Below are 14,379 nucleotides of genomic sequence, written 5' to 3'. Positions count from 1 at the left end.
TCCCTTTGTAAAAAAAACACTGTTGTTGTTTGGCATGAAGTACAAAAATGTTGAATGACTCTCCTGGGTTGTCCTGTTTCTCCCCAATTTGGGGTAATGAACTCTTTGCCCCGGCTAAGAATGACATGGGCTTTAAAGCTTGGCTGAACAAGGGCATTGCGAAACTACAGGACGTATATGAGGAATATTCTCTAATGCCATTCAGTGAATTAAGGGCAAAGTTTGATTTACCGCAGAAACACTTTTTTAAGTATCTACAACTTAGAAGTTTTATTCTGGCACACTTAAACAATGTAGTGCATCAACCCCCACTCTCCATCCTAGAAACTCATGTTACAAAAAACTGTTTTAGTAAAAGACTGGTGTCCCAGTTTTATAGCATGTTAGTTGAAAACCATAAGGACAACTCTGATAGTAAAAGACGGGAGTGGATTAGTGACTTACAAGAAGATATTTCATATACTGAATGGGGTAAAATATGTTCAAAAACACACACTCAAACCATTAACACTCATTTGGGGATGATACAATTTAATTGGATAATGCGAACATACATATCCCCTGTACAATGAAATTAATTTGATCCTAATATAATTGATCTGCACGGTGGCACGGTGGTTAGCACTGTTGCCGCACAGCAAGAAGGTCCTGAGTTCAATTCCAAAATCAGGCTGGGGTCTTTCTGTGTGGAGTTTACATGTTTTGCGTGGGTTCTCTCCGGGTACTCCGGCTTCCTCCCACCGTCCAAAGACATATGCAGCTTGTGGGGATAGGTTAATTGGATAATCCAAATTGCCACTAGCTGTAAATATGTGAGTGCGAATGGTTGTCTGTCCCTGTGTGTTAGCCCTGCGACAGACTGGCGACCTGTCCAGGGTGTACCCCGCCTCTTGCCCTATGACAGCTGGGATAGTCTCCAGCACCCCCCCGCGACCCTGAAAAGGATAAGCGGAAGTGAATGGATGGATGGATAATTGATCTATGCTATAAGTGTAATAGACATCAGGGTACACTATACCACTACCTGTGGAAATGTGAAGAGATCCAAAAATTTTGGAGCTCTGTGTTAAAATATATCTCTCAGATCACACCTTCTCCTGTACCGCTTTGCCCTAAGTTATGCATTTTAGGCTTGTATCCAGATGACTGCACTCTGGTCGATCTTTGTTTGCTACAGGCCAAACGCTGTATTGCCTTATGCTGGAAGAATGTTGGTTGCCCCTCTTTTAACCACTGGTTAAATAACTTAACATCGAGTTTAGCTCTTGATAAACTGACCTATATTGTTAGAAAGAAGGCTTCTGAATTTTACAACATCTGGAAGATATTTTTGGATCTACCGAGGAATGGGGATGTGGGGGGGGGGGGGGGGGGGGGGGGAGTGAATAATGTCTGACTTGCTGTTGGGAATGTACTGTGTAACCTATATTATGATTTTTTTTTTAAATTGTATTTATTTGTATGGTTTGCTATCTTAATTTATTTAATCATGCATTTATTTGGAATCTTTTAGGATTAACACTTCAATTATCGTTCTTACTATTAATATTATTATTATTATCATTATTATTATTAGTGTTGTTATTATTATTATTTTAATGACTGCCATACGTTCATTTTATGTTGGTGTTGATACTGTTGAAAAAACAAATAAACATACGTTTAAAAAAACAAAAAAACAAAACAAAACATGAAATGATTTGCAAAGTGTGAAAGTGTTACAGCTGCAGAGAGCTATGGCGGTATCTTTGGAAGCTGTTTACATAGCTAATAATATACGATGTAACCATGGAGACAGTCAGTCACGTGAGCTAGCGGTGAGTGTTTACTACGGTAAATAAGGTGATTGCGTGCACAGCGTCCACACACTGCAGAGAGTAAAGACATTACTTCAATATTGTTTTATATTGATATATATTTGCCTTCTGTTGACCATCACCTCAGGTTCACCATCACAGTTTCAGCATACAGATGCACACTGTGTAAATATGAACACATTCAAAAACTCATGTCTCAGAAATAAGCACAGCTGTTCATGTTTGTCATTAGTTTCATTTGTAAGTGATCAAAGTAGAAAACAGAACTGATGTTCAAGAACAAACCGTAGCTGCACTAATATTACAGATCTCCATTGTTGTGGTGAACAGACATGTTGCTTTTAAAAATACATGCAGTGTGTGACTGTTCACTGAGACCATGAACGCCACTTCGCTGAAGCATTCTTATTCTTCTTCTTCTTGCCATTAAATTGGAAGCAGAAGGAGCACGAGCTGATTTGATCTACTGAAAGGAAAAAACAGAACATCTGAGCTGAAACCAGTCAGCTGAAATCATTAAGACAGGAACAAATTCAATGCAGTGTCTCAAGTGGCTTAGCCTGTTACAACTGTTGATACAAGCTAAATACGGTTAACACACAGTGTCAGGGAGCTCCAGTGTGGGAACTAGTGGCTTTAGGTTTGTAGTCATTTAACTTTCATCCATTCATTCATTTAATTCAGGAGGAAGAAATGCCAGGTTGGTGCAGGCATTTGGTCCCATGCTGTCTTTAACTAAATGACTAAATGATTTTATGGCTGGGCTGTATGTGGGGTTATATCATGTTATTTGGGCAGGAGTACCTGTCCCCTGTTAGACTTAGAAAGTTTCTCCATAAGTAGAGCTTCTAACTCTTCTAGCACATCTGTGGCTGACAGCTTTTTGGTGGCTCTTTTTACCCCACACTGGTTGTGAGTGTGTAAATAGCCCCACTAGTTCTTTTGGGTTGCAGTTAACTAGGGAGGAAGAGGTGGGTCTGCCATGACTAGATGAATAACAATTATCTGGGATACATAAATTTCATAATGCATGCATATATCTCTATCAATTAAACCTGGCCTGAGGGCTGCCGTTTTTTACATTCAGTTATTTCTCTTAGAAATGTTGAATCTAAATAATGAATGTGTTACAGTTAAAGTGAAACACTGGTCATTGTAAATGGCTCATTGGGACACAGAAACCTTTAAATTAAACCTGATATCGAGTGTCAAACAATATCAAAGCTGTAAAAGATGTTTACAGTCAGAATTTATAAAACTATGATTGTAAATAAATTCAAACAAGTGAGCTTTTCTCTTTGTGCTGAATATCAACACTGTGATTTCTTAGACTGTAAGCTTTACTTTAGCACAACCAGTTGTAGAAGCCGACACTCCAAATGTCTTTGATAACAAGAAAAAAATACCTTTTCAGTCCACGGCCTGAAGTTCTTCTCCGACATCTTCTGCCATCAGCTTTGTCTGCTGGTTTGAAGACAATAAACCACAAAAAATATGATTTAGTCACTTTGTCTGCGTCATGCAGCTCAAAATGTGTCGTGTAACGATGATGTTGAATAGCCGTCGTTATCCCTCTGCTGTGTCAGTAGGATTGTACTGTACAGCATCTCATTGATATGTGAGGAATGCTAATGTAACACGATAACAGACTTACATCATTAAAACATAAAGGACAGTAGATATTTAGATATTTTTATATTTATATTACATTTTATAGCTGGCGGATATTACTAAATAGATAGAATTTACTAAATAGCTGGATGAAGATGAAAAATATGTCTATAATAACAAATGACCATGAGAGCCAGTAGAATTAATTCAACTGGACACTCAAAAGACGTCCTTAAATGCTCTTTAAGTGGCAGAACAGATGAACAAACAGTTAATTGCTTACTTGAGATGAAATCTGCTCAGCTACTTTGAAAACAGCTTCTAACTGGTTCCTCCTTTAACAGGATGACTGCTCAGGGGTAAGGCCATCATGCAATCCAGCAACCTTTATGGTTCTGCTTTGATTCAACAGGAGCTATTAGGGAAACCTTCCAGCGCCTCCTGTGAAAGACACAGGCATAAACACACAAACATTTATTAACATGTTCCACTGTCTCCCAGTTTGATTTTCTCATCCTGTGGACAACAACATACAGGGATGCAGGTTTATTGTTAACTTTTGTAAGGTTTATTTACTGAACATATCCAGCTGCAGCTCCACTGTGATCCTGAACTGGATAAGCACTTAAGAAAATGTGTCAATAAATGGACGTACATCAACTTACTATATTTATCCAAACAGACGGGACCAATAATGCTTCACTGAGTTAGAGACTTTAACGTCTCTTCTATGTAAGAATGTCTCGTGCTGATATACCTGCAAACTTGACAACAAAGGTTTTTCAGACTGCATGTAGCTGTCCTCTATGTCAGCTCACACATTTACATTCATGTCACACTTATTTCTGCTTTCCCATTTTATAATTATTACTTACAATTTGATTAGATACCTTGAGTTTGTAAATGATCAGATTACATAATTGGAATACAATGTATCCAATTCAGGATTGCGGGAGGATGAAGCCTATCCCAGCTGATACAGGACAGAGACAGGCTGCCAGTTTATTGCAGGGCTAACACAATATGTGTAACAGAAAATCCACTTAAATGTTTGATATTTCTTATAATAATCATAATTATGACTATTATTTAAAGGTTTCTTTATAAATACATTTTGATTTTTTTATAACACCTAAAATATAAACCTGAGCTGTTTCAGATTCTGACCTCTGACCTCAGTGACCTGGCTCTGTCCTCACTGCAGCTCCCTCTTGGAAGTACGTCTGCTTCTTGTCTTCCCTCAGTGTTGACCGCCTGCCCTTGATATCACGTACTGTAACTGAGGAACAAAAAAGGACAAACACTTGCCTTCATTTAAGAAGTACATTCATACAGAGATAATCTATGGACACACACTAGTTCACCCTTTGGGAGAAATCAGTTCCTGTGAAACATTTCTGTAAATGAACATCATGTGGAGAATGAATGAAATGAGTTCTTCAGGTGACTCAACAGTCCCACACTGACAAATGAAATCTAGTAAAACTATTAAGCATATTTGCTCTTCTGAAATCTGTGTTAAACAACAACAAACATAAATTAGTAACAAAAATACAGCTGAGTAGAGGCTTTACAAACTACCAGCAGCCATAATGCTAAATTTTAATCTTCAAATGTTTCTGAGCCGTCTTCAACCTGCTTTTAACACATTAAAGTCCCACAGTCAATGCAGCCTGACTCAATCCTAGATGTTCAGCACACAGAGGTGCCGTTTAAAGTTTAGTGTTAACCTGAGTCACTGATCATTTGCAGAATTACAGAGTCTGGCAGTCTTTGCATGATGTCCACGTCACTGTAAGTTTCTAGCTGACTCTCAGGTGTGACAGGTGTGCCAGCAGGAAAGAGTAATAATAACCTGCATCCTGAGGTTTGTCATGCAGGATTAAAGGAGCCAGGCTTTGTTCACACAGCTAGGATTGTATTTTACACTGACCCTGGGTCAGTATAAGTATCATACAGTTTAAACGAAGCACTGAAACTTGCACATATTTATTATAGATGCACTGAAGCTAATCGAGATATTTGCTGTCAATCTGTGGCTGCGATTAAACACTTTACTGGAAACTTTATTAACTAGTAACTTAATCAGTCATGACAGAAGCTAATATTTCTGTGCTAGCATCGTTTAAACAGTAACAGCTTTACTCCAATATAAGCTAACGTTTACACCGTAACTTTAAGCGAGCACCATAAAGACGGTAAAACACGTAATAATATCTACAAATGCATCTTAAAGCTGTTATATTAGCACTCGGTGTATTACTAACATAAGCACATTAACATTATTGACACTCGCTGACTTTTAAATGCTGTCCGTTTAAATGGTCTTACCTGTACACACTGCATATCCACCGGATTCCAGCCAGAGTGGATTCTGGAGTCTTCCACGCTCCTGTTAGTGATCCTCCATCTGGATGGATGATAACAACCTTCTGAACAATCTAGCAGGAGATGGCCCATATCTATGGGACTGATTTGTGCTAATAACGCCCAATTGTATGGACTGATAACAGCCGAAGCGGGTGAATAAAGTCACCCAGTCGCTAGCTGTGCCATTACCCAGCATACATCACTCCCTCCATAAATGCAATAAACGATACAAAAGTATCGTTCTACCTGTTTTTCAGGTAGTTGTTTACATTATATAATTTATTGTGTTCAGTATACGTCACTACAATGTGATTTCGGAAATATATAAATATACAGACAACAGGCTCTACCACGGCAATCTCTTGTCGTCAATAAGCAACGTTTAGGGAGCTCTATAGTATTCAATGAGAGGACCCTGCACATCAATTCTCGACGCGAGGGGGGTACCCTGTGCGTCGATAAGTGAAGCAGAGGGAGCCTGACTATGCGTCACACGTTTGACGAGTTGGGAGTGAGAACGTGTTGGATAAAGCCATAAATATGTGTGTCTGAGTCTTCTATCAAAAGTTACAGCTATTTATATGAAGTTGTACAAAAATGCTTTATTTCGTCAAGACAGTGCGTTTCTCACTAATACATGCATTTGAATGGGGAACTCGCCCGAAACAAAGTATAGGTTTTCATTATGTGAATAACTTGAAAATCTTAGCTCAAACAGCTGCAAAACCGGGGACAACAGGACAACAGGGGACTGTGATGCCAGCTTCTACAATCCACATTACACCAGGGACAGTGCTTCCTGTGAGGCCATCTTCACCCCACCAGGGCCTGCTTGTTGATGCCATCCACATTAGGGCCTGTGGTGCTGGTCGATATCATGTGCATTTCACCAGGGCCGGTGTTGTTGGCTGAGGCAATCCACATTACACTACTGCCAGTGTTTCCTGTGAGGCCATCATCACCACACCAGGGCCAGTGGTGCTGGCTGAGGCCATCCACATTGCATCATTGCCACTGCTCCCTGTGAGGCCATATTCACCACTCCAGGGCCTGTGCTCCTGGCTGATACCATGTACATTTCACCAGGGAGTATGTTGCCGGCTGAGGCCATCTACAATTCACCGGGGCTTGTGCTACTGTCTGAGGCCATCCACATTACACCAGGTCTTGTGTTACTGGCTGAGGCCAGCTAAATTTCACCTGGGCCTGTGTTGCTGGCTGTTGCCATCGACAATACACAAGGGAGTATGTTGCTGGCTGTTGGCATCCACAATGAACAAGGGCCTCTGCTAGTTGCTGATGCCAGCTAGGGCTGCTCAATTATGGCAAAAATGATAATCACGATTATTTTCACTGAAATTGAGATCTCGATTATTTGACGATATTTATTGAACCCTTTAAGACCTACTATAGAACCAAGTCCGCCAGAGCTTATATTATTTTTTTTACATGTTATAGTGCCATTGGGAGCATTTCAAGTTGCTATACATCAATACAACTGTTATAGCCCATATTTTAATAATATGTATGCATTAAGTCCATAGTAACTACATTAATTGCAAAAAAGTGCAATAAACTACAAAAAAATTGAAAATCATTTTTGTTTTTGTTTTTTACATATATTTCTACTTGGAGAAATTTAAGAGGTTTATCCCTCAAAACTTTAAATACAAAAAATAGTTTACAACAACAGGAGATTTATTTTGAGTGTCTTCATAGTTTTGTTTTGGAGATAAAGCAATTTTTATATACTGCAGGAAAAACAAAAAAACAATCCCATGATTCAAATTTGCAAAGAAAACAGCATGTGCATCAAAATAAACTATTTCCAGCAGTGCAATATGAGTTCTAAGCATCACAGAAACTATTCAGAAAAGTCAAACATGACTTATAAAAACACCAGTATAGGCTTTTAAGGCCTACAAGTAAAAAACTACATTTTCCGCGAAGATGACGTCACTTCCGGTTTCTGGCAGGAAATGGTGGACATGCGATCGTTCACGCTGATGTCTGTTTCACTGTGGGAAGTGTTACGAACAGCTGATCGGATCGGCAAAGTTTCTGGAATATTATGTTTTTGTTCCTGCAAGTGCTTTTTATGCAATTTTTGCAAAGCTTTATGTGGAAGGAAACCGGGACCGAGGACAAGCTGATGGCATAAGATGTAAGTACAACTCCTCTGGTTTCATATGCAAAAAAAAAATTATTGCGCCAGCTTACACGGTTCAGGTTCTACAGGGATTTAAAAATAGTTACACAAAATGGAGGGTGCTGCTCTGACTGGCTTTAAAGGGTTAACAATAAAATGTATTGAATAATGACTTTAAAAAATAATATAAAATAGTGTGCAAATACTGATAACAGTGCAAATGTTTGCAATATAAGAAATAAATGAAAAATGTAAACATCTATGTTTAGTGAACTTTGCAGTGCTGCTATGTGGTACAGCTACGACACCGTAGCAAAGTTTACACACTGTGTCTACTTGATCCACGTCTGACTCCGCGAACCCATAATGTTTCCACACCACTGAAGTTTTTTTTACCCCTCTTTTCAACCAACGGCAGTCACTCTCCTCTCCAAATACAGTGGGGCAAAAAAGTATTTAGTCAGCCACCGATTGTGCAAGTTCCCCCACTTAAAATGATGACAGAGGTCAGTAATTTGCACCAGAGGTACACTTCAACTGTGAGAGACAGAATGTGAAAAAAAAATCCATGAATTCACATGGTAGGATTTGTAAAGAATTTATTCGTAAATCAGGGTGGAAAATAAGTATTTGGTCACCTCAAACAAGGAAAATCTCTGGCTCTCACAGACCTGTAACGTCTTCTGTAAGAAGCTTTTCTGTCCCCCACTCGTTACCTGTATGAATGGCACCTGTTTGAACTCATCATCTGTATAAAAGACACCTGTCCACAGCCTCAAACAGTCAGACTCCAAACTCCGCCATGGCCAAGACCAAAGAGCTTTCGAAGGACACCAGGAAAAGTATTGTAGACCTGCACCAGACTGGGAAGAGTGAATCTACAATAGGCAAGCAGCTTGGTGTGAAAAAATCAACTGTGGGAGCAATCATCAGAAAATGGAAGACATACAAGACCACTGATAATCTCCCTCGATCTGGGGCTCCACGCAAGATCTCATCCCGTGGGGTCAAAATGATCATGAGAACGGTGAGCAAAGATCCCAGAACCACACGGGGGGACCTGGTGAATGACCTGCAGAGAGCTGGGACCAAAGTAACAAAGGTCACCATCAGTAACACACTACAACGGCAGGGAATCAAATCCCGCAGTGCCAGATGTGTTCCGCTGCTGAAGCCAGTGCATGTCCAAGCCCGTCTGAAGTTTGCCAGAGAGCACATGGATGATACAGCAGAGGATTGGGAGAATGTCATGTGGTCAGATGAAACCAAAGTAGAACTTTTTGGTATAAACCCAACTCGTCGTGTTTGGAGGAAGAAGAATACAGAGTTGCATCCCAAGAACACCATACCTACTGTGAAGCATGGGGGTGGAAACATCATGGGGCTGTTTTTCTGCCAAGGGGACAGGACGACTGATCCGTGTTAAGGACAGAATGGATGGGGCCATGCATCGTGAGATTTTGAGCCAAAACCTCCTTCCATCAGTGAGAACTTTGAAGATGAAACGAGGCTGGGTCTTCCAACATGACAATGATCCAAAACACACCGCCCGGGCAACAAAGGAGTGGCTCCGTAAGAAGCATTTGAAAGTCCTGGAGTGGCCTAACCAGTCTCCAGACCTCAACCCCATAGAAAATCTGTGGCGGGAGTTGAAAGTCCGTGTTGCTCGGCGACAGCCCCAAAACATCACTGCTCTCGAGAAGATCTGCATGGAGGAATGGGCCAAAATACCAGCTACTGTGTATGCAAACCTGGTAAAGACCTATAGTAAACGTTTGACCTCTGTTATTGCCAACAAAGGTTATGTTACAAAGTATTGAGTTGTACTTTTGTTATTGACCAAATACTTATTTTCCACCCTGATTTACGAATAAATTCTTTACAAATCCTACCATGTGGATTCATGGATTTTCTTTTTCACATTCTGTCTCTCACAGTTGAAGTGTACCTCTGGTGCAAATTACTGACCTCTGTCATCATTTTAGGTGGGGGAACTTGCACAATCGGTGGCTGACTAAATACTTTTTTGCCCCACTGTAACTTCTGCTTAGCTTTCCGAGCTTCCCTCGGGTCCTCTTAATTGTTGTGACGCATGTTCGAAACGAGAGGTGCGCTCGATTTGCCACACGGAGCAGCGCGAGAGTAAAGCACGAGGGAGGGGCTAATAATCGGCTCAGTCACTTTTAATGATCGTTAAAAGCCCAGATCGTAATCGTGATTAAAATTCGATTAATTGAGCAGCCCTAATGCCATCCACATTTCACCACGGCCAGTGCTCCCTGTGAGGCCATCTTCACCCCACCAGGGCCTCTGGTGCTCGTTGATGCCATCCACATTACACCTGGGCCTGTGGTGCTGACCGATATCATGCACATTTCACCAGGGCCAGTGGTGTTAGATGATGCCATCCACATTACAACAGGGCCTGTGCTACTGGCTGAGGACATTTACATTTCACCAGGGCCTGTGTTGGTGGCTGATCCCATCCACAATATACAAAGGCCTGTGCTACTGGCTGATGCAATCCAGGGCAAGTGGTCCCTGTGAGGCCATATTCACCACACCAGGGCCTGTGCTGTTGGCTGAGGCCATCCACATTACACCAGGGACTGTGATGCCGGCTTCTACCATCCACATTACACCAGTGACAGTGCTTCCTGTGAGGCCATATTCACCACACCAGGGCCTCTGCTGCTTGTTGATGCCATCCACATTACACCAGGGTGTGTGTTGCTGACCAATACCATCCATATTTCGCCAGGGCCAGTGTTGTTAGATGAGGCCATCCACATTACAACAGGGCCTGTGCTACTGGCTGAGACCAACTACATTTCACCAGGGTGCATGTTGCCAGCTGAGGCCATCTACATTTCACCAGGGCCTGTGTTCATGGCTGAGGCCAACAACATTTCGCCAGGGCCTTTGTTGCTGGCTGATCCCATCCACAATACACAAATGCCTGTGCTACTTGCTGATGCCATCCACATTACACCAGGGCCAGTGCTCCCTGTGAGGCCATCTTCACCACACCAGGGCCTGTGCTGTTGGCTGAGGCCATCCACATTACACCAGGGCCTTTGCTGCTGTCTGAGGCCATCCACATTACACCAGGGACTGTGATGCTGGCTTCTACCATCCACATCACATGCTGCTCTATAGACAATCCCACTCTCAGCAATCCTGCTCATGCTGGTCACTTTACTTTATCTCACTCAAGGTCACTTTCACTCACATTGTAAACTGTAAAGCTGCTATGTTGGCCATCTGAAACACTTCAAAGCCACTTTAAATCATGATTGTAAATTTTAAAATGTCATTTACCCTTTACCTCAAAGTGTATACAATTCTATTCTTGTTCTTGCTCTTACTGTATTTGTTGTTGTTCTTTTGCACTGAATGTAACTGGAGCCTCGTCATCTTGTCTCTCTATATACTGTACTGTGTATAGCAGGGATGACAATAAAGTTTCCTTTGACTTTGACAATGTCAATGTTTTATTGCACGTGATAAAATTTACTGTGACAGAAAGTTGACAGTTAAAACACTGTTTGCACTTTCAGTGTAACATGTGGTAATGTCCTCCCAACAAAGCAGAGGACCTGCAAAAAACGAGTCATTTGTGTTACATCTCAGTGTCCACTCTCTTCCCGGCAGGACAAAAATACACTGGAGTGACGGCGTTGCAGAAAAGACATTTTCCAGAGGAGGTGACGAAATCTTGACATATTCAGGACCAGAGATGGAAAAAAGTAATCGGATTACAGTAACGCGTTACAAGTAACGCATTACTGTAATCCAATTACTTTTTTCAAGTAACGAGTAAAGTAAGGGATTACTATTGCAAAAACGGTAATTAGATTACCGTTACTTTCCCGTAGGAACACTGCGTTACTGCGTTACTAAAACCGTGATTTTTTTGCGAGAATGTCTCATGACAGTGACAATAGCAAGTGCGACGTTTGTGACAACAGCTGTGTGCAGATCAACAATGGATCACATATCGAGTGCGGGAGAGAGTATGAGCGTGCAGCGTTTAAAGCGTGGAAGTACTGACCTTACTTTGAGTTTGATTCCATAAAAAGTGACAAAAACATTAGTGTCCGTTGTGCGTGGGAAGAAAACTTCTTTTTACAGCGAAAAAAACCTCCTAAACTTCCAAGCAAGCACCGAGTGCGCTACGACGTAATGAGAAACTCACAGAGAAACTCGCGGATTCTTCCACTGACCGCTGCGGCACACCTGCACCAGGATAATCCTCCGCCTACCCTACTCCCTCTTTACAGGTGAAAATAGAGCAAAAAGACCGCTAGTCTTTGACTTTATTTATTTTCTGCTGTGTTTTACTTGCATCTATTTGAAAGACTGTGTGTAAACACACAAAAAATATATATTTTATGTGCTGGAATGTGCAGAAAATAGGTTTAAATATTAAACAAATTTCTTCCAGTCAGAGAATGTTGCATATAATTAAATGTTTGCTTGATGCATAAAGTTAAAAGATTAAAAGTAATAAAACAAGTTTTAAAAAGAGACTTTTCATCTGATTACATTTTGTATGATGGATTATGTAGAAAAGGTAGAATTGGGCTGAAAGATCTATCGCTTTATCACCTATTCAGGTTGTAAATCGTGTTTTTAAATAGTAACTAAGTAACTAAGTAATTAATTACTTTTGAAAATAAGTAATCAGTAAAGTAACGGGATTACTTTTTTGGGGAAGCAATCAGTAATTAGTTACTGATTACTTTTTTCAAGTAACTTGACCAACACCAAAGAGAGTGAACATGAAAGCAGCATGCAGCTGTAGCTGGGGTATGGATAGAATTAAACCCAGAATTTTTTTCTTATTCTTATTTTATTAAATTATATTTTTATGTATGTACATGTTTAGAATTAATGTAATTATTTGGTAAAATATGTTTAAATGTTTTGTATTATGAAGTAAAAAAAAGTTTTTTGATTGTGTTTATTTTGTTTTATTTTGATCTTGAACAAACTTGGTGGCTGTAGGGCAAATTTTATTGGATGGTGAAAATGATTGGCTTTTATCAGTTTATTCTTTCCTGTATTCGTGGCTGTTTGGTTTGGAGCTCGGTTTTACTTTGGTGGTTCGGACCGGAAGTGGTTTCTTTTCCTGAGTATTTTGACGCTCGGATGAGTCTGTGAGGGAGGCACAGTTGAAGAACGCTGGCAGTGTCGAGGGTCACAGGAATGTATAGTAAACACAGGCAGAAAAATACTCACACATCCCCGGCACAGTGTGGACGTGTGCTCGCTCTTCTTTGTTTCTTGGTGCTGAACGGCGCAGTGGAAGGAGCCCCCAGACACGGAGAGCGAGGTAAGAGTACCGCCGAAGAAACTTCTTGTGCTTAACAGTTGCTGTTGACCCGCAAAAGCGCCTGCCTCTGTGAGAAGGCTTTAGTTTAAGCAAGAAACATGTCACTTTGACACACAGAAGACCGTATTTTTGGTCTGTGTGATGACGTTTCAGTGAAAAAAGATGTTATCAAAGCTGTTATTAACGGCCAACACATGACCTGCAGACCTTTGCTGGGTGTCCTGTACTCAAGAGTACGCCACTGACTGCAGCAGCAGTGCGATATCTGTTAGATGTGATGTTACTGTGATGTTAATGGGGGAGGGGGCTCTTCTACTGAAATCTACCAAAGACTCGCCATGTTTAGGAAATCAGAGGCCAGATGTGTTCCAGGCGTTATGCTGGGCAGACACTGTGCGATTTTTTTTCAGTCGCGCGATTCAGCTCCTGCTCAAACTGCACGATTGACTCGCAGGAGTTCGTAGATCACGGCACAGGGTCTCACACTATACGACCCGATGCTCTGATGCGACCTGAGTGCTCAAACTGTGCGTCCATAAAATGAAGGTTATAACAGAAATTCTGTCGCTCGCTCTCTCTCTCTGTCTTTCACTCACACAGACACACCACCACCATCAACTTTGTTAAATTGCTAATGAAAAACATTGATCAGGCAGCTGTGATTGAGCAGGAGTGTAGATCCAACTATTTTCATGGTTGTTGTGGTCGTGATAATTTTGTGAGGCCACATCGAAAAGGCTCGGGTGAGCTTGCCATAGTTCTACAAGTTGTGCCTCCATCGCTTGTGTCCAGATCACACGCCGCACTGCCGTGCTGCGCCGTCTTTTTCGCTGACATTTGTGTTTGCGCGTGCGCAGTGTGAGAAGCTGCGACGACACCCTCGCGACCAAGCGATTGATGATCGCACGACTCAAAAATCGGCTCAAATGGGCCAAAAATCGCACAGTGTAAGCCCAGCATTAACGAGTTATTGTGAGCAGGCCAGATTCTAACTGTGGCATCGTCTGCGTCTCCCCAACACGGCGAGGGAATTTATCCATGACCTCTTTTACAAGTGTGTTAAGTTTGTTACAACTCAGTAATGTCTTTAGGGG

At 41.3% G+C, this 14,379-nt stretch overlaps 1 protein-coding gene and 1 long non-coding RNA gene across 2 annotated transcripts in view; one reads left to right on the top strand and one right to left on the bottom strand.

Moving 5' to 3' along the window:
• Positions 1-2,206: 2,206 nt before the first annotated feature.
• LOC146715380 (uncharacterized) lies at positions 2,207-3,913 on the bottom strand. The gene is made up of 3 exons (XR_014919350.1): positions 3,712-3,913; positions 3,224-3,281; positions 2,207-2,283 (listed from the first exon to the last, which is right to left on the bottom strand). It is a non-coding gene; the product is annotated as an uncharacterized LOC146715380 (long non-coding RNA).
• A 9,178-nt stretch (positions 3,914-13,091) lies between these two features.
• Positions 13,092-14,379, top strand: part of adam19a (ADAM metallopeptidase domain 19a) — a 91,986-nt gene continuing 90,698 nt past the window's right edge. Inside the window, exon 1 of the mRNA XM_085451790.1 lies at positions 13,092-13,285. Within this exon, the coding sequence (XP_085307916.1) occupies positions 13,159-13,285 (127 nt within the window). The 5' untranslated portion in view covers positions 13,092-13,158. The remainder of the gene's footprint in view (positions 13,286-14,379) is intronic.

Source organism: Copadichromis virginalis, linkage group LG3 (genome assembly GCF_057382275.1).
Source record: "Copadichromis virginalis isolate Kocher_CV1m ecotype Utaka linkage group LG3, C_Virginalis_male_GT1.1, whole genome shotgun sequence".
NCBI classification, from domain to species: Eukaryota; Metazoa; Chordata; class Actinopteri; order Cichliformes; family Cichlidae; genus Copadichromis; species Copadichromis virginalis.
Note: the sequence above shows the minus strand (reverse complement) of the source record. Positions and strands in the feature narration are given on the sequence as shown.